Source organism: Lynx rufus, unplaced genomic scaffold, assembly GCF_022079265.1.
Source record: "Lynx rufus isolate CCGP_SWC_20201006 ecotype Redwood Valley unplaced genomic scaffold, mLynRuf1.p SCAF_18, whole genome shotgun sequence".
Classification (NCBI taxonomy): Eukaryota; Metazoa; Chordata; class Mammalia; order Carnivora; family Felidae; genus Lynx; species Lynx rufus.
In genome coordinates this window covers 40,470,666-40,493,261 of record NW_025814832.1, presented here as the reverse complement: position 1 = coordinate 40,493,261, position 22,596 = coordinate 40,470,666, and the positions used below count along the sequence as shown (strand labels likewise).

General features: G+C 47.4%; 1 protein-coding gene across 2 annotated transcripts; it reads left to right on the top strand.

Annotated features, from left to right (window-relative positions):
* Positions 1-7,644: 7,644 nt before the first annotated feature.
* Positions 7,645-22,101, top strand: MYL4 (myosin light chain 4). Of its 2 annotated transcripts, none has more exons than XM_047080517.1 (7): positions 7,645-7,808; positions 11,303-11,330; positions 18,684-18,833; positions 20,075-20,248; positions 20,734-20,811; positions 21,368-21,412; positions 21,765-21,932. In XM_047080517.1, exons 1-6 carry the CDS (start codon positions 7,692-7,694, stop codon positions 21,394-21,396), a joined length of 576 nt encoding a protein of 191 aa, XP_046936473.1. In that variant the 5' UTR covers positions 7,645-7,691; the 3' UTR covers positions 21,397-21,412; positions 21,765-21,932. The 2 variants fall into 2 exon arrangements, with proteins under 2 accessions (XP_046936473.1, XP_046936472.1); XM_047080516.1 differs by lacking the exon at positions 21,765-21,932 and adding an exon at positions 21,939-22,101 and having other exon boundaries at positions 7,647-7,808.
* The last annotated feature ends 495 nt before the right edge of the window (positions 22,102-22,596 follow it).

Sequence of the window (22,596 nt, the reverse complement as noted above, 5' to 3'; positions counted from 1 at the left end):
AGCTGTCCTGCCCTCTGCTTTAGATTCTCAGGCGGACTCCAACCCACCTGTTGTTGGAGCCCCTCCCAATGTCCTCCTCCCACAGCTGAGCTCACAGATACAGCACTAGGCAGCACTGCCTTGATCACAGCACAGAAACTAGCTTCAACCATTTAGATGGACTCTCAAGTGATTAGGCCAAATGTGTAGCATTCTCCACCTGCACTAAACAGCCAAGGAAATGAAGTTGGACGGGATGATTTAAAGCGCTCTGAGGACTAGTCCTATCATGGTCTTTGAAAAATTGCTTTTAGACCCTTTCATTCTTTCTCTGCCTTTACCTTTGGTGCTCTGGGTTTTAAAGGTCACGGAGACTTCAGGTTTTCATTGCTTTTTTCCTTCTTCCGTGGTCACAAGGAATCTTTGATACAGGGGACTGGGTTAATCATTCTCCTTAATTTATAGCCTTCTTTCATCAGTGGTCCATGCAAGGCCTCTCTTGTTTAATTTTTTATTTGCGCCCTTTTATCTCACCGTTCCATCCCATCCAAACAACACTCACCATAAGCAACCGTCAAATATTTTTATTTTAATTTTTTAATGTTTATTTATTTTGAGAGAGACAGAGAGAGAGAAAGGGAGGGAGAGAGTGTGGGAGAGACACAGAGAGATGGAGAGAGAGAATCCAAAGCAGGCTCCATACTCAGCGGGGAGCCCAACACGGGGCTGAATCTCATGAACGTGAGATCATGACCTGAGCCGAGATCAAGAGTTGGACGCTTAACTGACTGAGCCACCCAGGCGTCCCAACCCTCAGAGATTTTTAACGTGTATTTTTTTGTTTGTGTTCTTGAATAACACGTAATGCTTCTAGTATCCATGTACTTAATAAAATTTAATAATATATCTTATTCCACCCAGTAGAGCCAAATGTTATTTCAACATGTAAATGATATAAAAATAATTGATAAACTGTATTAAATTATTATTATTTTTTTGCTACTAAGTCTTCAAAACCCAGTGTGTGTTTTTTCTTATAGCACATCTCAGTGTAGATGTTAAATTTTTGTCAGAAATACTCGATCTGTATTTAGATTTTGTAATCTCACAGTTGAAAAAGTAGATTCACATACTAAGTTGTTTCGAGTGTACTTTAAAATTTTCCAATACCTGAATCAAGTACAAAAAAAATCACTTTCCTCTAATATTTGCCTCTAAATGGACAAAATTGCTTCATCTGTTTTAAAAGAATTGATTTGACTTTGAACCAAAAGCAAATCAGTATCAAAAGTATGTCCAAGTTAAGTAAATTCACTAACTCTGTGTCAACTCAGTATTACCAACATGAAATTCAAGGAGATATTGCATAAATTGAAAAGGAACTCTAAATTTATTAATATCAACGAAACATTTAAACTTTTCTTGCCATTTTTGCAGCCCGTTTACATAATGCTGTTGATTAAAATCTGCATATTTATGTTAGAGAAATGTGTATTAATTTGCATTGTGAGCGGCTTCAATTGTAGCAGAAATTCTTATACCTGTCTAGCTAGCTGAGTTGCAAATAAGTGTTTTCTTTCCTTGGAGCTTGAGTTGTGGCACATTCATATGCAGTGTGCCATCAGTGAGATTATATGCAGGTATTTTAAATTTATAGAAATGTTATTGTGGTTTACATCTTATTCAGCTTCTTACTCATCACTGTGTTTCTTCTGGGTATACATCTAATCTTTTGCTTCTAACTGACATGTGGCATGGTCTCAGTGATGGAGACCCACATTGCTTCCACCTCCTGCCACCGTAAATCATGCTTCAGGGAACCTCTTTATTCATGTCTCTCCTGAACTCGGGTGAGATTTCTGTCAGATGTCTACTCAGCTTGATTGCCCTTCTAAACCACAAAGCCCTTCTACCTCTATCCCCTGTATTTCCTGGCTTTTCTGTTCCTTTGCCTTTTTTTAAAATGTTTATTTTTGAGAGAGAGAAAGAGAGAGAGAGAATGAGTGGGGAAGGAGCAGAAAGAAAGGGAGACATAGAACTGGAAGCAGGCTCCAGGCTCCGAGCTGTCAGCACAGAGCCCGACACAGGGCTAGAACCTATGAACCATGAGGTCATTTCCTGAGCCAAAGTCAGACATTTAACTGACTGAGCCACTCAGGTGCCCTAAGAGAGACACTTTTTAAATTGTCATTCATCTGTCCTGAGATTTTAGGGGATGAGGGAGAAAACAACTGTCCAAAGTTCAGTTGCCCCCTCGCTGTTTTTTCATCAGTTCTTTACAAGCACAGTACATCTTCAGTGCCCTGATGTACCCTAACCAGCACCTGGATCATAGAGTTGAGTCACACAGGTGATGGGGCATCATTGCATGTTCGAAGGCAATAGTGGAGGGAAAGACAGATCAGGACCCCAGAGCTCTTTTTTTGTTGTTGTTGTTCCACAGCCATGCCTGGCCACATCTCTCTGCCCCCCCCCCCACACACACACAGACACACACACACACACCAGTTCAAATAGGGCTCCCCTTCATCCAAGCGGCTTCTCACAGTTCTCTTCATTTCTTTTTTTTTTTTTTCAACGTTTTTTTAAATTTATTTTTGGGACAGAGAGAGACAGAGCATGAACGGGGGAGGGGCAGAGAGAGAGGGAGACACAGCATCGGAAACAGGCTCCAGGCTCCGAGCCATCAGCCCAGAGCCTGACGCGGGGCTCGAACTCCCGGACCGCGAGATCGTGACCTGGCTGAAGTCGGACACTTAACCGACTGCGCCACCCAGGCGCCCCTCTCTTCATTTCTTGTTGGTGTTTTTCTCTGTATAATTCTTCTGCTGTTGACCTTGGAAGAGGGAGCAGCAACTATTTCAGTCAGGAGGCAAACTCAAGGATTTTGAGCACTTGCTCTGGGTTAGACACTGTTTTAAGGATGTCACCCACATTAACTCATTTAACTCTCTGAGGTTATATTGGCTGCCCCATTTTATAGATGGGAAACTGAGACATAAAGAAGTTAATTAGCTGGCTTAACTAACTGAGTCAGGACTCTAACCCAGGCAGTCTGGCACCTGAGTGGTCTCTCTTACCCTCTGCCGATTTACCCAGTGCCCCGTGTGGGGACAGATTAGTGTTGGCTAGGGCGTTGCCCCATGATGTCTAGTTTATGAGACACTGGCCAGAAGAGAGGAGGGAGGGGTGACTAGGACAAGGCATTAAGAGCCAGGCCTGCTGTCAGCAGCATTTGATCCCAGGCAGGAGACTCTGATGGATCTCTTTCAGGACAGGACACAGGCCCTGCGTGGTTAGAGGGGAAGGGAGAAGGGTGAGTGAGCGTGCGTAAGCCCAGCCTAAAGGAGGCCTGATGTCGGTTCTCTGTGCATCTGTCTCTGAATTTGACATGGGGCATAAATGGGTTGGTGTGAAATTCTGTCCTGCGTTTTCCATCTACTGAGTTTGAAGTCCTTCCAGTGGGAGCATCTGAGTGTGCCGGCACAGCCCTGGCTCAGGAACCATTCGAAGCCTCCCAGAGGCACCGGTTAGGCTGCCAGGACCCGCTGCCACGCTCGCCTCTTCACACCCTGCCTCTTCTTTCCTTCTCTCTTTCCTTTGCTCTAATTGGTCCACATGTATTGGGCGGGGAGGGTGGGGGTGGTGGTGGTGGGCACTGTCACAGATCCTGTGCAGGATACTCTGGATGGACAGGAAGGTAAAAGTCAGTGACTGTGAAGCAGAATGGGGACCATAAAAGTGAACCCTCTGACTCCAGTAATGGGCCCTTGTGAACCGTGGGCATCATGAGCTATGGTAATAGCAAGGCCAGCCTCTGGTGTCTTGATTCTTGATGCGTGGCTCTTTCTGGAAAACCACACTCTCCTCTCGCTGCTGCTGAAGTGCCAGATACTTTTTTGGCTGGTGTTGCTCAAAGAGAATCAGAAACTGGTTTGAGGAGTGTCTCCTCTCCTGCTGGAGTGCTTATGGCCTAAGGTTTCAGGCAGGCTGGCACCTTGTCTGAGTGTGGCTGACAGGCAGGCCTCCTGGCCCCAGGGACTTGCTACATGCTTTCTGAGCCACAAAATATGTCACACTGTGGGTACCCAGCTGCCATCCTTCTCCCTCCCCCATTCCCTTCCACTTCTTCCTCTTTCCTAAACCTACACTTTATAATCCCAGTAGCCTCTGCCGCCTTACCTGTGCCTCCCCCTGTGGTCCCCTCTTCTGGAATTCCTTCTGGAAAGTCTGAGAAACCTGAACACTCATCTAGCTTCATCTGCCTGGGAAAGCAAAATGAAATTCACAGCCAGGAGTGCTTCCAGTGTGCGAGGGATGGTTTGTGGTGCCTTGCTTACGATATTTCATACAGATCTCACAACAGCTTGAGAAGGAAATGTTTATTGTTGAAGGTCCTTAGGGTGCTGGGCCCAAGATTAGGAAATGCAAAACGGGGATTCAGCCCTATGCTTGTCTGCCTCTAAAGCCCTCCCCCGCCACCACACCCTTTCCATGTCTGGATGTTCAGTGAGCCCCATTCGGTTTTCCCAGTTTTCTAACCTCATAGTTCTGTTCCCAAGCAGGTTGGATATTTTACTCCTCCTTAGAATTTAAAAAAAAAAAAAAAAAGGAAAAGAAAAAAGAAAGGGCACCTGGGTGGCTCAGTCAGTTGAGTGTCCAACTTCGGCTCAGGTCATGATCTCATGGTTTGTGGGTTTGAGCCCTGCGGCAGGCTCTGTGCTGAACGCTTGCTCAGAGCCTGGGGCCTGCTTTGGATTCTGTGTCTCCTTCTCTCTCTGCACCTCTCCCCTCATGTTCTGTCTCACTCTGTCTCTCAAAAATAAATAAATGTAAAAAAAATTTTTTAAAGAAAAGAAAAACAAAAAGATAAATGAAATTAAAGGAAATGCTCAACTCTCTCACTTTTTAAAAAAGTTTATTTTATTTATTTTGAGAGAGAGAGACAGATAGCAGAGAGAGGAAGAGAGAGAGAATCTCAAGCAGGCTCTGCACTGTCAGCACAGAGCCCGGTGTGGGGCTCGAACCCACGAACAGTGAGATCATGACCTGAGCTGAAATCGAGAGTCTGATGCTTAGCCGACTGAGCCACCCAGGCACCCCCCAACTCTTTCTTTTGAGGATCAAACTTCTTACTAGAATGGTTAGAATAACCTATTTCTTAACTGGAAGGGGACGTATGAGATCATCCCATTCAGTGGTTATTTTTAGACTCTTAAACCATAGAATACTTTCTTAGAAAATGATCCTGGGGCCCTGGTACATAAAACACACAGGAGTGCTGCTGGCTGAAATGGCAGGGGGAGCTCCGAACCTGGCCTTCTCTGCGTCCTTTACAGCCGGAAGCAAGTTAAGGAAGCCTTGGGTGTCTGTTGAAAACTGTTTGAAAGCTCCTGATTATCTCTCATTTTAGAGATAAGCAAGCTGAGGCCCAGAGAGGGGGAGTGGCTGGCAAGGTCAGGGCTAGTGTCTGGGTCTTCCAGCTTCTGGCTTGCAGCCTTCCACCAAATCCCAGGCCCTGTGTCTTCACAAACCCTGCAGCACACCTGGTCCAGGAAGGGGCTGCAGTGGGAGTAGAGGAGGGGAGAGGCTGGGCTTCCACTCTCCTCCTTCCTCCTTATCAACAACCTGGGCTCCCAAGCCCGTGGGGAACGAGGAAGTCAGGGAAGGGACAGACAGGGAAAAGGGAAGGGTGCAAGGGGAGGCCCTGGGAAACAGGTAACGCAAAGGAAGAGAGAAGGTGAGGCAGAAAAGGGGTGGGTGAGGTGAAAGAGCTAGCAGCTGCTTGCTGTCCCAGACGGGACCAGCACTGGCCTAGGGTTTGCGTTCCCCCTTGGGCGAGTCTGGCCCCTTTTCCTGCCTCAGTTTCCTTTGAAGGCTTCTCTGCTTACCAGTGGTGAAAGCACACCTAGGCTACTGGAGCGGTAGGGTGGGGTAAGAGCGCCACACACCGGGGGCCAGAATTAGCTGGCTCAGCTGTGCCTATAAATAGCTGAACGTCTTGAGGCTGTTTAAAAGTCTCTCTGGGCATTAGGTTCTTCACCTACAAAACCAGGTAGGATAAGAGCAACTCTAAGGGCCCTTTCGTCTAGGAAAGATCTGGCAAATGGAGCCTGGGTTTGGGGAGCCTGGAGAATGGACTGGTGCGGGCTCCCGACGCCTGGATTTGCAGGCTTAGGAGCTGGCAGGGAGCCGGTGTTGTGGGAGTCTAGCAATCCTGTTTTATAGGCAAGTAAACCGGACTTTTCTGCTCTCAACTTGGTCTCCTTATCTTCTGAACTGTAGAGTCTTAAAGTTCAGCTGAAAGCAATTCTGTGCGGTGGATGAGTTTTCTGAACACTTTATAGACTTTCAACGTTTTTTACAAAAACAGCACATGCTCGTTATAAAAATTTCCATTAATATAGGAAGTGAAAAAAGTACAAAGCTACAAATTGCCGTCCTGTTCCCTTCCTCAACCCCCTCCCCGCCCCAGGATCCCAGGGGTGTTTCTTCCTACCAGTTTACTGTGTATCCATCCTGAGCTTTCCGATGAACACAAACGTATCTGTGTGCGCGCACGCCCGTCCCCATAAATGGGATTATGCTATCAATGATTTAAGCATAAACTTTAGAATCGGACACACTTGGGTTGTAATCCAGCTCATAGCTAATTAGCTGAATGACCCTGTTACCCGACCACTTTTGGTTTCAATCTCCCCAGGTGCAAAAGAGGAGTAATAATATTTATTTTATAGTATTGTGGCAAAGGTTTAATGAGATTTTATATGACAGCACCTAACAGTACCTGGTACACAGTAAGCACCACACAAACACCTGCACATGCACACACACACAGAATCCAGGGGCACAGAGCGAGTTAGAGGTGTAGTGACAACAAGACCCAAGTTTTCTGACCTCCAGTCTCGTTGACTTTCAGCCACACCTCCCTGCCTCTCACCTAAGACCCCCCCCCAAGACCCCCCCCCCCCCAAGCACAAGTTCAGTGCTCAGTACTTGTTGAAGGCATGATTGAAGTTGGTGGGGTGAGGGCAGATAAACCCAGGGACTCGACATCGGTGCAGCTCCTGGGTTGCCTGCTCTGGAGGATGGAGGGCTTTACCCTGTGGATAGGAAGGGTGTGGGGACAGTGTGGGTTGACTGGACCAGCTGTTGCTTCAGGGCTCCAGCCCGGAGGCAGAGCCGAGGCCCCAGAGTGGCTCTCAGCTTAAAGGAGCCTGGCCTAAAAGGAATGTGCAGTGGGCTGCCTCTGCTCAGGAGGGGCTAAAAAAAGCCTTACCCTCCCCTGGGCTTTGTGTGAGGGTTATCAACTGCTCAAGTCAGCTCATCTCTCTGGCTGGACTCTGGCATTTTCGAGAGGGTCTGTTTTCCTGGCCCCTCTGGGTTTCCACTGATTGGCAGGAAGGGATCAGCCTGTCCCAGAGGTGGAGGCCAGGAGGAGTGTGAGGTGTGGAGGGAAGGGGTGGTGGGGGGAGGGGGGCTTGTCGCCCCAAACCTGGTGACAATACACAGTTGTCAGCTGTACCCTGCCGGTGTTTCTTCCTTTTATAGTCAGAACAGTTGCTCTTGCTCTCACCCAGCCCCTCTGTGGGGGCTCCTGCCCAGGATAAAAGGGGAGGGAGGCGGCCCGGCCTCCTGTCTCATCTCCCAGGCGCCACATCTCTTGATTCCTTCCTAGCTCCCACCTCCACTGAAGATCCCAGCAAGACAACATGCCTCCCAAGAAGCCTGAGCCTAAGAAGGAAGCAGCCAAGGCCGCCCCAGCCCCAGCCCCTGCCCCAGCTCCTGAACCCCCCAAGGAACCTGCCTTTGACCCCAAGAGTGTAAAGGTGAGTGAGCCTCCGCCACTGGGATGGAGGTGGGGATGAAATTCAGGATCCTGTCTGTCCTGGACCTTAGAGATCTACTTCCTGGAGACTGGACTGGCATGAGGGCTGTGGCGTCCATGCCCCACATCACAGTGCGTGGGGCAAGGGAGCCAGTGTTGGAGCTGGTGAGGGGTATTTGGGGTTGTAGGTCTTTCCCCTCAGCAATGGATTTCTGCTCTGTCACCCCAAATTTACCCAGCAGAGTTGGGAATGGCAGGGAGGTACAACCAACCGACCATTCAGCCTTAAATTTTAAGGCACTGGGGGAGCCACCATAGCAAAGAAAAAGAGACTGGCCCTTTTCTCAGAGGTAGTAGTACAATATCTTTCTGGAGAAGAGACACATAATGATAACTGCCCGCGAAACTTGGAGTAAGTGATTTAAGCAGTGAGGAAGCAGGGGGTCTGGGAGAGGCTTCGTCTGTAAGACCCTTGCAGTGGGTGGGCGATGGGGGCAGAGAGGCTCCAGATAAGGGAGAGGAGGCCTGCTTCCCTCTCCCCTCCCCTCCCCAGGTGGTTCCCTCCCTCGGTGGCCTCAGCCTGGGCTCCTGGCTGGAGTGTGCAGTGAACTGGCCCCTCCCAGGCTGAGAGCCTCCCTCTAACCTGGTGAGGGAGTGGGGTCTGGTTCCCTCTGCTGCCCTGGCCCTCTGCCCTCTCTGCCCTCCCTGCTCCCCCTCGAACTGGAAGGTTCCTCTCCCTGGAGCTGGTGTAGACTCCGCCTGCTGACTCAGTCACTTTAGGCCTCCCAGCTGTCTGGCCCAGCTGCTGAAGGAATGGGACTGGGAGGGGATGGGCAGAGGAGGGAGGAGTCAGAGGCCTCTGGAGAGTGAAGCAGTTCTGAGCCTTGGTGCCAGAATGTAAGAGGTCAAGTGCTACTGGTATGAAGAGCTATTAATAACAGGTTGGGAGTGGTGGGCCTCTGGGGATAGCCACTAGGGCAGGTCTGGGGGTGGCGAGGGATTAGATCAAAATAAGAGCTCAGGGCTGGGTTCTGTGACGAGGAGGCAGGGAAACTGAAACTCTGGGCTCTAATTTGGATGACCCTCCCTGGCTCTCTCAGCGTTCCTCCCAGCACCCACAGCCCCCCGGGACCTTGCAGTTGTGCCAAGGACCTGAGGTTGATCTATGGTAATCACTACAAGGGTCAGGAGTCAAGCAGAACTGGGTTGGCCAAGAAACGGAGGCCGTTGCACGTCCCTGGGCTTGGTTAGGGTCCACGTGAAGGCAATAGTGTAAGACCTTGAAAGTCCCTGGGTCATTCATTACTCCCACTGTGGGCAGAGCCTAGCAAGAAAAGCTGACTATCTCCCACCCCCATCAGGATGCTTTTATTTCTTTAAAAAAACAATTTTTTTTTAAATAAAGAGACAAACAGGGATGATCACTTTATTTTTAGTTTTTTGAGAGAGAGAAAGAGCGCGCGAGCCCACAAGTGTGAGCAGGGGAGAGGCATAGGGATAGAGAGAGAGAGAGAGTGAGAGAGAGAACCACACTGAGCTTAGAGTGTGACAGGGGCTCCATCCCATGAACCTGGGATCATGACCCCAGCCCAAATCAAGAGTCGGATGCTCAACCGACTGAGCCACCCAGGCCCCCAGGATGCTTTTATTTCTGATTTGTTCTGATAATGCACTACTCCTGTGGGGCAGCCTGGTCCCTGACATCTGCATGGCAGGTGCCTAGTGATCTCAGATCAGAGCCACCCTCCCAGTCTCTTTGGCCTGTCACTTCTCTCCATCTACCCACCTCCCCCAGTTTCTCACCCCTGGTTGAAGTCCTCTTTCCCATGTCTGGAGCTTCCCATCCTGAGGGTTGTTGAAATTGCTTTATTTTTTTTTTTTAATTTTTTTTTTTCAACGTTTATTTATTTATTTTTGGGACAGAGAGAGACAGAGCATGAACGGGGGAGGGGCAGAGAGAGAGGGAGACACAGAATCGGAAACAGGCTCCAGGCTCTGAGCTGTCAGCCCAGAGCCCGACGCGGGGCTCGAACTCCCGGACCGCGAGATCGTGACCTGGCTGAAGTCGGACGCTTAACCGACTGCGCCACCCAGGCGCCCCTTGTTGAAATTGCTTTAAAGTGAAAAAAGAATTTATGTATCCTTCATGAGGACTGTTTCCCCTATTATTGTATTTCTCCGGTTCCTTTGCTTAGAAGACTCTTCGCTCAAAGATAGAACGAAAGTAAACTTAAGCCCAAAATGTGTGGTTATATATTCTGATTTTATGTTTTCATACTAATTTCTCTTACACATTTACTCCTGGGGCTTAACTCATTACGATGTAACACAACCACACCATTTCCTCAGAAAGTTCATGCGAAGCATCCTTTACCCTATTTTAGGGGTTCCTCTACCTTCCTGACCAACCCCACCTTCGCCAAAGCCCGTTCCTGGTCACAGCCAGTTTCCTTCCCAACCCACTGTAACCCCTCCTCCGCTCTCCTAGCTCCTTCCAGTCACCCCCGGAAGTCCTCATTAATGGAGGTCAGCCTGTGGGGGGCAGAAGTGGGCGGGGGGGGGGACACATCACAAGTGGCAGAGTTAGGACTAGAAATGGCTGTCCTTGAAGATATGCCAGGAGTGGTTACCACCGCCACTGGGAGGGTGGTGGTAGATAAGGACGATGAAGTGACACACAAAATCCCAAATTACAATGATGACTCATGCTTGTTCATTGCCATTCATTTTCAGAGCTTCCCACCTGCCTCTTCTGTACTCAGCATCGGATTATCATGAGTTGTGGGGGCGAACCCAAAATTTATTCGTTTGCTCAACAAATAGTCTTTGAGCCTCTACCCTGTGCCAGTCATTTCTGTGAACAGTAGCAGAAATGCCTGCCCCTCGAGAACCCTGGCCTCAAGGGGCCCCCCCGCCTGGGAACACCTAGAGGCAGGACTGCAGGTTATGAAACATCAAGGGTCCACCCAAACTAGTCTTGCTGTGCCAGTGCCTAAGAGGGAGAGGTGGGGGTGGAATGGGGTGCAGAAAGAGAAGGTGTGATTGGAGGAGGTGGATCGCCAGTGGGAAAGGGAGGCTGAGGGTGAGGAGTAGTGGGCGGTGGGAGAGGGATCGCGGGTGGATTGTGGAGTAGGGATGAAAGTGAGTGTGGTTTCTTGCCGGCTGGGATGAGGAATTATTTACATTTGACCCAAAGAAATTACAATAGGGAGTCAGCATAGGTTCTAACATTATCTAGCATACTTCTCTTTCTCTCTTTCCCTCTCATTGTGAGCCATGGCTTCACAAATGGTCCTGACGGAGCTCTGGTGGCTGCCCTATGTGATAGACTGTGAGCCGTGGCTCCTAGTCAGGAGGCTGGGTTCTGTGCTCAGTCTCCTGCCCTGCTTATTGGTGACCTGCGGGAGGTGACTCCGACTGCGATGGCGGAGGCCACTTGTGCTTCGGGAGCCTTCGGCAGTCTCAGCCTTCATTCCTGTGTTTCCCTCCCCACAGATAGACTTCACTGCTGACCAGATCGAAGGTGAGTACTGACAAGCCCACCTCCTCCCACACACCCTCTGTTGCACTTTCCTGGAAGAGGAGGAGGAGGAGGAGGAGGAGGAAGGAGAGCAGTACTTGTAGGTAATAGTAATCACTGTCATCATCATCGATAACCTGTATTTGCCAAAGGTTTTCTGTGTGCCCATTTTCAACTACAACAGATATGTCCTTCCGTCCTTCCTTCCTTCCTTCCTTCCTCTCTCTTTCTCTTTCTTTTTTTTTTTTTTTGAGAGAGAGGGAGTGGGGGTGGAGAGGGTCTGAGTGGGTGGGGGGAGAAACAGAGAGAGAGAGAGAGAGAGAGAGAGAGAGAGAAAGAGGGAGGGAGGGAGAGATGTAAGCATGCTTCATGCCCAGCACAGAGCCCCGGGATCATGACCTGAATGGAAACCAAGAGTCAGATGCTCAACCAACTGACCCACCCAGATGCCCCTAAATGTGTTATTTCTTAAGTGCTTTACGTGGATTAACTCACTTAACTCTTACAACAACCTGATGAGATAGAGACTGTTACTCCCCCCATTTTACAGTGATAACACTGAGGCACAGAGAGGTTTGGTAGTTTGCCCAATCTCACACAGGCAGTTGGTAGTGGAGCCAGGATTCAAACTCAGGCAGTCTGATTCCAGACCTGAATTCCCACCTATTCTGCCAGACTGCCTGGAACATATTACATGCACAGCACCAATGTCTTTTTTTCCCCTCCACCCCCAAAACCTATTCAAGATATTTAGAACTCCCGTTTCTGTTCCTGGTATTAGAAAGCCCTCCTTAGGTCACCGGCATCCTCTCCCCTCACCCTGTAGCCCACTGAGGTGCTCACTCACTAAAGGGGGAAGGGTCAAGGGTGACTTTGGGGTGCTTAGTCCACCTGTGATCCCCACCACCAATCCTTCTCCATCTTTGATGAAGACATAAAGTTTTATTAAGTGCAGCTTCAAGAGAAGCGTCAAGATCTCCTACCCTCCGACCTGATTATTGCCCGTCTCCTATAGGAGTCTGGTGTTTTGGGAATGGAATGTTTCATCATGTGATACCTGCTTTATAGCTGGGGCTCACCGCCATTGCAACTTATCCCTCTGTTTTCCCCACCAGATGCCTCCAGGACATAAAATCATGGGAGCTGGAAGGGACCTTGAAAGGTCCTCTGATCCAACCCCTTGATTTTAAGCACATAACTATATTTTTAAAAAGTAGACTAATACCTGCAAATGGTTAAAAAATATATATACTTTACTTAAAAATAAATAATGAAAAATAAAAATATTTTCCCTTTGCTTTCCTCTGATGCTGATCCCTCTCCCAAATCCACTGTTGATAAGACTACGTGTCCTTTGAGAAAAATATAGTGATATACCAGTATGTATAAAATGTATACATATTGAGTCATGTGATACATACTGTCCTATACCCTTTACTTAATGCATATTTGGATTTACTAATATATAATATATATTACTTAATACTGTATCTTGGTATCTTTTTATAGTTTATACAATTTTTCATTTTTAAAAAGAATTACATTCTTTTATTTTTTTTTAAGTTTATTTATTTATTTTGGGTGTGTAGGGGCAGAGAGAGAGAGGGAGAGAAAGAATCCCAAGCAGCCTCTGCATTGTCAGTGCAAAGTCCTACTCAGGGCTCGATCTCACAAAGCATGAGTTCATGACCTGAGCCGAAATCAAGAGTTGGATGCTTACCTGACTGAGCCACCCAGGCGCCCTAAGAATTACATTCTCTAAAAAAGAATGGATGCACCTTTTAATTTAATCAGGCTAGCAGTGCTAGACCTTTAGGCTGTTTCCAGTTGGGGGGCATCGGCATGGTTTCCCCAGGGGAACTTCCTAGCAGGGGTCAAAGGATACATGCATTTTAAATGTAATAGCTATTGCCAAATTGCCTTTCCAAAAAGTGATACCAGTTTACCCAAACACAGGGCATGAGAACTAGTGGATGCATTTTGAAACTAGTAGATTGAATCTGACTCTGCTTTTGCAACACCCTGTGGATGCTCACTTTTCAGTCAATAGTCTGGGGTGCAGCGAAATACTTAAAATTGACTTCAGTGTATTTTATTTTATTTTATTTACTTTTTACTTTTTATTTATTTTTTAAATTTACATCCAAGTTAGTTAGCATATAGTGCAATGATGATTTCAGGAGTAGATTCCTTAATGCCCCTTACCCATTTAGCCCATCCCCCCTCCCACAGCCCCTCCAGTAACTATCTGTTTGTTCTCCATATTTATTTTATTTTATTAAAAAAAAAATTTTTTTTTCAACGTTTATTTATTTTTGGGACAGAGAGAGACAGAGCATGAACGGGCGAGGGGCAGAGAGAGAGGGAGACACAGAATCGGAAACAGGCTCCAGGCTCTGAGCCATCAGCCCAGAGCCCGACGCGGGGCTCGAACTCACAGACCGCAAGATCGTGACCTGGCTGAAGTCGGACGCTTAACCGACTGCGCCACCCAGGCGCCCCTGTTCTCCATATTTAAGAGTCTCTTATGTTCCCCCCCCCGCCCGCCATTTTAAAATTATTTTTGCTTTCCTTCCCTTATGTTCATCTGTTTTGTATCTTAAGGTCCTTATAAGAGTGAAGTCATATGATATATGTCTTTCTCTGACTAAATGGCAAGATTTCATTCTTTTTGATTGCTGAGTAATACTCCATTGTATATATATACCACGTCTTCTTTATCCATTCATCCATCGATGGACAGTTGGGCTCTTTCCATACTTTGGCTATTGTTGATAGTGCTGCTATAAACATGGGGGTGCACGTGTCCCTTTGAAATAGCATACCTGTATCCCTGGGATAAATACCTAGTAGTGCAATTGCTGGGTTATAGGGTAGTTCTATTTTTAATTTTTTGAGGAACCTCCATACTGTTTTCCAGAGTGGCTGCACCAGTTTGCATTCCCACCAGCAGTGCAAAAGAGATCCTTTCTCTCCGCATCCTTGCCAACATCTGTTGTTGCCTGAGTTGTTAATGTTAGCCGTTCTGACAGGTGTGAAGGAGTATCTCATTGTGGTTTTGATTTGTATGTCCCTGATAATGAGTGATGTTGAGCATTTTTTCATGTGTCAGTTGGCCGTCTGGGTGTCTTCTTTGGAGAAGTGTCTATTCATGTCTTTTGTCCATTTCTTCACTGAATTATTTGTTTTTTGGGTGTTGAGTTTGATAAGTTCTCTATAGATTTTGGGTACTAATCCTCTATCTGATCTGTTGTTTGCAAATATCTTCTCCTATTCCATCAGTTGCCTTTTAGCTTTGCTGATTGTTTCCTTCGCTGTGCAGAAGCTTTTTATCTTGATGAGGTCCCAGTAGTTCATTTTTGCTTTTGTTTCCCTTGCCTCCAGAGACGTGTCGAGTAAGAAGTTGCTGCGGCCAAGATCAAAGAGGTTTTTGCCTGCTTTCTCCTCGAGGATTTTGTTGGTTTCCTGTCTTACATTTAGGTCTTTCATCCATTTTGAGTTTATTTTTGTGGATGGTGTAAGTGGTCCAGGTTCATTCTTCTGCATGTCACTGGCCAGTTTTCCCAGCACCATTTGTTGAAGAGACTGTCCTTATTCCATCGGATATTCTTTCCTGCTTTGTCAAAGATTAGTTGGCCATACGTTTGTGGGTCCATTTCGGGGTTCTCTATTCTGTTCCATTGATCTGAATGTCTGTTCTTGTGCCAATACCATACTGTCTTGATGATTACAGCTTTGTATTACAACTTGAAGTCCAGAATTATGATGCCTCCTGCTTTGGCTTTCTTTTTCAAGATTGCTTTGGTTATTTGAGGTCTTTTGTGGTTCCATACAAATTTTAGGGTTATTTGTTCTAGCTCTGTGAAGAATGCTGGTGTTATTTTGATAGGTATTGCATTGAATATGTAGATTGCTCTGGGTAGTATCGACATTTTAACAATATTTGTTCTTCTTATCCAGGAGCATGGAATATTTTTCCATTTTTTTGTGTCTTCTTTAATTTCTTTCATAAGCCTTCTATAGTTTTCGGTGTATAGATTTTTCAACTCTTTGGTTAGATTTATTCCTAGGTATCTTATGGGTTTTGGTGCAATTTTAAATGGGATCAACTCCTCTATTTCTCTTTCTGTTGCTTCATTATTGGTGTATAGGAATGCAACCAATTTCTGTGCATTGATTTTATATCCTGCGACTTTGTTGAACTTATGGACCAGTTCTAGCAGTTTTTGGGGGGAATCTTTTGGGTTTTCCATGTAGAGTATCATGTCATCTGCGAAGAGTGAAAGTTTGACCTCCTCCTGGCCAATTTGAATGCCTTTTATTTCTTTGTGTTGTCTGATTGCTGAGGCTAAGACTTGCAATACTATGTTGAGCTTTAGTGGATTTTAATTAAGTATATACTTTTGTGTAGACACAAGCATAGTGTTACTCACGAGGACTAGAAAGTCAACTAATGACCACAATTTTTCATTTTCCAAATGGGAATCATGGTCAAAGCCAAGGGGGATGGCTGGTTGCCTCTTTCCTCTGTGAAGATTTTTAGGGCTGTGGCCTAATTCCTTTCAGTCTGTCATTCCTCTGGCCTTGAAGATGTTTCTTATTTTGGATCGGAATTGTTTCTGTTTTAATTTTACTCTTGCTAGCTCTTCATTTGATCTTTGATGAAGCTGAAGATGGTTTTCTTGTGTTATGCTGGAAATAATGTTATTTGGAATGAAATTTTGGTATTAGCCCTAATTCTGCCACTCTTGGCCACGAGACTTTTGGCAAGTCACTTTTTTGAACCTTAATTTTCTTATTGGCAAAGTAATATTTGGTTCTTTCCAATTCAGAAATTCTGTGACTCTTTTCAGCATGTCTTAGCTTTATATTCTCCAGGTGATATGGCCCCATTAAAAAAAATGTTTATTCATTTTTGAGAGAGGGGGGTGCATGAGCAGGGAAGGGCACAGAGAGAGGGAGACAGAGGATCTGAAGCCAGCTCCACGCTGACAGCAGAGAGCCTGATGCGGGGCTAGAACTCACAAACCTAGAGATCATGACATGAGCCAAAGTCCGATGCTCAACCGACTGAGCCAATGAGGTGCCCTGGCCCCATTTTTTTATGCTGCTTTTTTTTTTCCCCATAGGAGTTAGCTTCTAACTCTTGATTTACCAGTCCCTCTCCAGATTTCCATATTCTTGTAGGAAGGAATTACCACCTTTGCTCTTTGCACTAGTAAGCACCTGACTACTACAGACTATTGAGAAAAGGTTTCTTCTGGGCCCATGAACATCACTTCTCATGCACCCCGTGATCGCACTGGCTTTGTCCTCTACCTAGTAGCAGCCCTCAACTCCAGTGTTTGGAGTTTCTGTGCATACCAGGACTCTGCAGCAGGCTGGAGTTCAGCAGGTAAAGCAGGTCTTTCCCTCCTCCTCCTCCCTCCTCACTGTTTTCTTGGTGCCATGAATCCTTGGTCAGAAGTCATGGGCACACTGGCCTATAAATGAGGGTAACAATACTTATAGCCTAAGGTTTTTGAAAGATTAATGAGGTAATCCATACATTATTAGTGCAGATCTTGGTCCGTTGTAAGTGATCAAATCGCAGGTCATCGTGCTTATTACTTCCCCTGTCAGGTTCCATCCTCCTCATAAGTATCATTATGTTATTCTTTGATGAGAAGACTCCTTTTATTAAACCTGACCTCACTCTTCTGAATGAACTAGAACATCAAAAAGTCTGAGTTCAGATTCGGCTAACATACATTCATTGAGCACTGAATTTGTGCCAGAAGCCATGCTCATTGCCTTAAATGTTAAAAAAAAATTTTTTTTTAAATCCTTCTAACAGAACTGTGAGGTGGGTGTTATTTCCTTTTGGCAAAGGAGGAAACCAAGTTTCAGTGAGGTTAAGTGACCTGGCCAGGATTGATAGTTGAGTGGTAGTAAGATAATACTACCACCATTGTTCGAGAATTTACTATACGCTGGCCATTTTGTTAAGATTTTTAACATACGTTATTGTATTTAATTTGAATGTAATTTAAGAACCCTATGAGGTAGGTGCCATTTATGGAAGAGGAGAGGTTTATGGAGATTAAATATTTACTTGCCCAAGGTCACACAGCTAGTAAGCAATGAAAATGGAATTTGAACTCAATTATTCAGTAATTGCAAGACATATGGTTTTCTATCTTTTTAAATTCTTACAAAGCCCAATAAAGACTTGCGAGTAAACATCTTGGGGAACTTGCTTTGATGTGCAGAATGATTTGTAAATAATCCATAAGCAGCCTCTAAGGAATAAGTGTTTCTAACGTATATGGTGAGGATTTAAAGCAGCTTTCTTCCTAAGTGGTTCACGCATTCTTTGGTTTATGTTGTTAATCTATCTGCTTAGTAAATCATTTCTTTGCCATTCCCAGTCCAGATTATCCCCAGTAATGAACTAGTTGAATCCAAATTAATGAGGAATTAAGGTTCTTTGCAAAAGGCCCAGGAGTGCCTTAATTCAGCCCTGCCTCTTTGATACCTAACCTGGTACCTTCAGGAATCGAGTCCTAGCTCTGAGCTGGCTCCAGAACTAGGGAATACAATAATAGCCACCATTTGTTAATTCCTTTAAAATGCACTAGACAGCATGCTTGGTGCACTTGGTAATCCCCACAGCAACCCACTCAGGTGGACATTGTATTCCTGCTTAGAGCTAAAAAAAAAAAAAAAAAAGGGCTGATTAAGGCTAGTAGTTTGCTCAAGGCCACATGCAGGTCAGTGGTAGAGCTGGGGTGGTCTGACGGTCTCTACCAGGTCAGCTTGTCTGGCCTGGAAAAGGCAGTACTGATAGTAGCCAGCTTTTGAACAGGTCTTATCACTTTGCAAAGTGCCTCCACACGCTGCCACCTCCTTTGACACTCACAGTGGAGCCTTACTCCCTGTGTTTGCACAAGGAAACAGTCTTAGCTGGGCTTATTCTAAGCTACTCAGCAGAGCCAAGATGAGAACCCAGGAATCCTGACTTCTGAGCTAGTGCTGTTTTCATTTCCCTGATATTTTCCACAGGCAGGCACCTCCCCTACAGCAGGGAAGGGTGGATGGATGGGAGCCATGGAGCAGGGGAGACATTGAGGTTATATGACCATGACTGATGGAAGAGATCCCAGGCCCAGTGCTGGAGCAGGTCATGTAGTCTCCAGGATGCCCCTTTGATTGTCAGAAGATGGTGTGGGGTGGCTTCCAAGGAGGGTTTGGAACGATGGCCGAAGGGAAATACTGAAATGTTTTATCAATCACATTGACCTGCTCTTCAGCCTGGGTGGGTGGAGGCTGATCAGCCTTGGCCCAGGGGCCTGCAGTCGGCTCTTCTCTCTGCAGAGTTCAAAGAGGCTTTTTCGTTGTTTGACCGGACGCCAACTGGGGAGATGAAGATTACCTATGGGCAGTGTGGGGATGTGCTGCGGGCCCTGGGCCAGAACCCTACCAACGCCGAGGTGCTGCGTGTCCTGGGCAAGCCTAAGCCTGAAGGTCAGTGTGGGCCTTGTAGCTCACCTCCTGGTGTCTGTCCCGCTGGCCCCTGGGGCTCTTTCTCCTCTCCCACTTTAACCCTTCAAGACCAGCCCCCCTCCCCAGGTTAGGAGCTGTTCTTGTTTTCTCTGTGAGGTCGGAGCTCCTGAAGAGCAGGAGTGACATTCTGTTGCTTCAGTGTCTTCCTCTGATGCCCCAGGGTGCAGGGAGGTGAGGTGGGGATCTGACCACGAACCACTTGCCCGTACCCCTGCACCCAGTTGCTCTTAGTTGAGGTGTTACCACCCTGAAATGTCCTGTGACCACTTGTTTCCAATGAGGGTCAGAGCACTAAAGATTGCAAATTACTTGTTTAATAGAAGTTGGAGCAGACTTGAGATGAGCTCTGTAATGATGCCTCTTTCGCTCCTTTGCATTCAGTAGGTTTTGGGGGATGAGTTTCAAAAGTGATATAAGGGAATGTGTCCCATTTGTGAATATCACTTGTCATGTATGGGTAGTAAGGTTAACAGCTGCTCCAACACACATGTCCTTCTGAGAGGTGTAGGTACTAGGTGGGGCAGGCAGACCTGGGCAGAGCCCCCAGCTGGGCGGGGGGCTGGGATGCATCTCTAGAGGCTTCCTGGGCTCCATCTGGATCCTTCCCCTCCTCCTCTTGCTGGTGAAGACAACAGTGTGGGGTGAAGGATGTGGGCAGAAAAGGGTCAGAGGACCAGCAGTCCTGCTTAGAGGTTAAAAGATGCTTGGAATTTCCATTTTTGGAGGTTCCTGTGTTGTTATAAAAGAAAGAATTGCCAACATTTGCGGTATTTAAAAATTAAAGCTTTCAACACATGTCAACATGGGAGAAGTGGGTTAGTTACAAAAGGATTGCAAATTTATAAAAATTATTGATTCAGAGTTGTTCCAGGCAATGTGGTCTAATAATGAGACCCAAAGGGAGAATTTTGCAAAATTCTCTTTTTTTTGCAATCCTATTGGTTTACCTCTGTGACATGCCTATCACATGTCACAAGTCTACCTTGTGAATGTGAGGCCTGGTTCTGTGACCTGTTGGGCCCCCTCAGATCCTGCTGCGGCCACCCTCAGCTCCCCTGCCTAGCTGGCCACCCGGAACTGAGAGGTCTGGCTGGGAGTCATGGCGGCTTTCCCCTTCTACACCGGTCCTGACCTGGCAGAGCTGGGACCAGGCCCCCTGCTGACCCTCTGCTCCCATCACATTGTTTCCTTCCTGCCTACAGAGATGAATGCCAAGATGCTGGACTTTGAGACGTTCCTGCCCATCCTGCAGCACATCTCCCGCAACAAGGAGCAGGGCACCTATGAGGACTTTGTGGAGGGGCTGCGCGTTTTCGACAAGGAGAGCAATGGCACCGTCATGGGTGCCGAGCTTCGCCATGTCCTTGCCACCCTGGGTATGCAGGCCGGTGGTGCCCGAGTGGGAGGAATGGAGGGTGGGAAGTGCCCGGGTGGCATATGTTGGGGGCGTCCAAGGGCCCTTGCGTCCTTAGGATCACATCCTGATTCAGGCCCTGTTTCCCCAGGCCCAAGGTTGTTCCAACCTTCCCCAACTGGGTTTGCTCAGCTGACTTGGGAGGAGAGGAGAGCAGGTTGGGAGAGCAGACAGGGATGAGGCCTGAGACGTGGGACCCAGGGCCCCTGTCCTTGTCTTTGCTTCAGTCACTGAGGCCCTGGTCTGCTTGCCCAGTGCTGGCTGTAGGGCAAAGGGAGAGGCCTCGGGGAGTAGGAGGGACCTAAGACCCTTGGCTCCCCTTCCAAAGCTTGGATGTCCACCTCCCAGACCTGGGGAGCCTTGGGCCTTGAGACTCAAGGGAGTGCTAGGGTTTTGCCTGTCCCTCCTTGACCATCTGTAACTCAGAGTCTACTTCTCCGACCCCAGGAGAGAAGATGACTGAGGCTGAAGTGGAACAGCTGTTGGCTGGGCAAGAGGATGCCAATGGCTGCATCAATTACGAAGGTATCGGGTCATGCCTCACTCCCTCGGACACCCAGGCATGGTGGGCACGGTTTGGGCTGGGCAGATCTGCAGAATAGGATGGAACAGATCCAGGGCCTGGAGGCTGTGTGTACCAGATGGGCAATGGTCAGCTCTCGGTGGATGTTCTTTTCCCTCCTTGCAGTGAACAGCATAGTATAATGGAAAGAGCACAGAGTTTGGAGATAGATCTGTGATAGACTGGCCGTGTGACTTGGATCAAGTCACTTACCTTCCCTGAGCTTCAGTTTTCTCATCTGAACAATGGGGTGGTGCTGGTACCTTTCTCAAGGTTGCAGGGATTAGCAGAGAAAACGTAGCTCATTTTGTCCATGTCTGAGTGTCAGCGGCGAAGACACAGGGCAGAGGTTCTTTCTTTTCTTCCAGCTGCTCCCCTGCAACCCCAAATAAGAGAAAGAGTCACAGTCTGGAGAAAGGGGGGTGGGGAGGTTGGAAGTCTGGCAGTATATGGGAGGGGAAGAGGTCCTAGGGGCTGGGAGGTGCCAAGTGTGTGACTGATTTCTGTTTTCTTTCCCAGCCTTTGTCAAACACATAATGTCTGGGTGAAGCAGACCCGTCTAGGGTGAGTGCGGCCTCTCCCTCCTGGTCCCTTCTGGGGTGTTCCAGGGGCTCCCAAACACCACCACATGCCCTAGAGCTTTTCTGTCCTAATCCTACCCCAGATTAGGGGTAGCGGGAAACCGGAGGGGGTCACCGGAGGGGGTCACTGGAGGGGGTCATGATGGGAGAGCAGCTTAGTCTGTCTACCTATGCTCTCTGTGCTCCTGCATCCTGCCCTTGCTCCCTTCCAGCCTGGCCATGCGCTCTCCCTGGTCTTTGCACCCTATCTCCACCCCCATCAGTCATACCTTATAGCCTCTCTTAGAGGCTCTCAAGGCAAGACCATTTCCTTAGGCCTGGGGTCTCCTGTGCAGGCTCCTGCAGTGAAATCCAGGTCCTGGGTAGAAGAGAGAGTGCTTCTGGCCGGTGCTCTGGACTCTGTTCCTGTTCACTCCCCATCCCCTGAGCTCCCCTGGGCTTAGAGCCATCCTGATTGGGGTGTGGGGTTTGTGATAAGGGGCTGGGGTTCATCTAGCACTTTCTTTCAGGTGCCTGGCCCTTGGCCTTAGCCTTTCTGGGGTGAGTTAAGCAAGAGGCCCAGAGTGACTGAGCTGGAACTGGGGTCCTGGACTTAACCGCTGTGCCACAGCCCCAAGGACTCCCTGTAAATAAACAGTTTGAGCAAGCCTGGGCCAAATTCTCTGATTCCAACCAGTCTCTGAATTTTTTTTTTAAAGTAATTAATTGAGGTGTGTGTGTGTGTGTGTGTGTGTGTGTGTGTACGTGTGTGCGTGTGTGTACGTGTGTGCGTGCGTATGAGATATGAGGTTTCATGCATATTCCTCAGAGAAATGAGTAGTATCTGGGAGCTGGGAGACAATATACATACAATATAGAATTTCCATCTTAACCATTTTTAGTGTATAGGTCTATGGTGTTAAGTATATTCACACTGTGGTGTAACCAATCTCCAGAACCTTTTCATCTTAGAAAGCTGAAAATTCTATGTTCATGAAACACTAGCTCCCCATTTCCCCCTCCCCTGAGCCCCTGGTGATCACCATCCTACTTTCTGTCTCTATGAATTTGACCACGTTAGATATCTCACGTAAGTGGAGTCATACAGTATTTGTCTTTTTGCATCTGGCTTGTTTCACTTAGCATAATGTCCTCAAGGTTCATCTGCGATGTTGCCTATGTCAGAAT

Excerpts from the sequence above, each read along its gene's own strand:
- MYL4 (XM_047080516.1), top strand. The coding sequence starts at position 7,692 with ATGCCTCCCAAGAAGCCTGAGCCTAAGAAGGAAGCAGCCAAGGCCGCC. Across the intron at positions 7,809-11,302 it reads TTGACCCCAAGAGTGTAAAG|ATAGACTTCACTGCTGACCA; the intron begins GTGAGTGAGCCT and ends CCCTCCCCACAG. Across the intron at positions 18,834-20,074 it reads GGGCAAGCCTAAGCCTGAAG|AGATGAATGCCAAGATGCTG; the intron begins GTCAGTGTGGGC and ends TCCTGCCTACAG.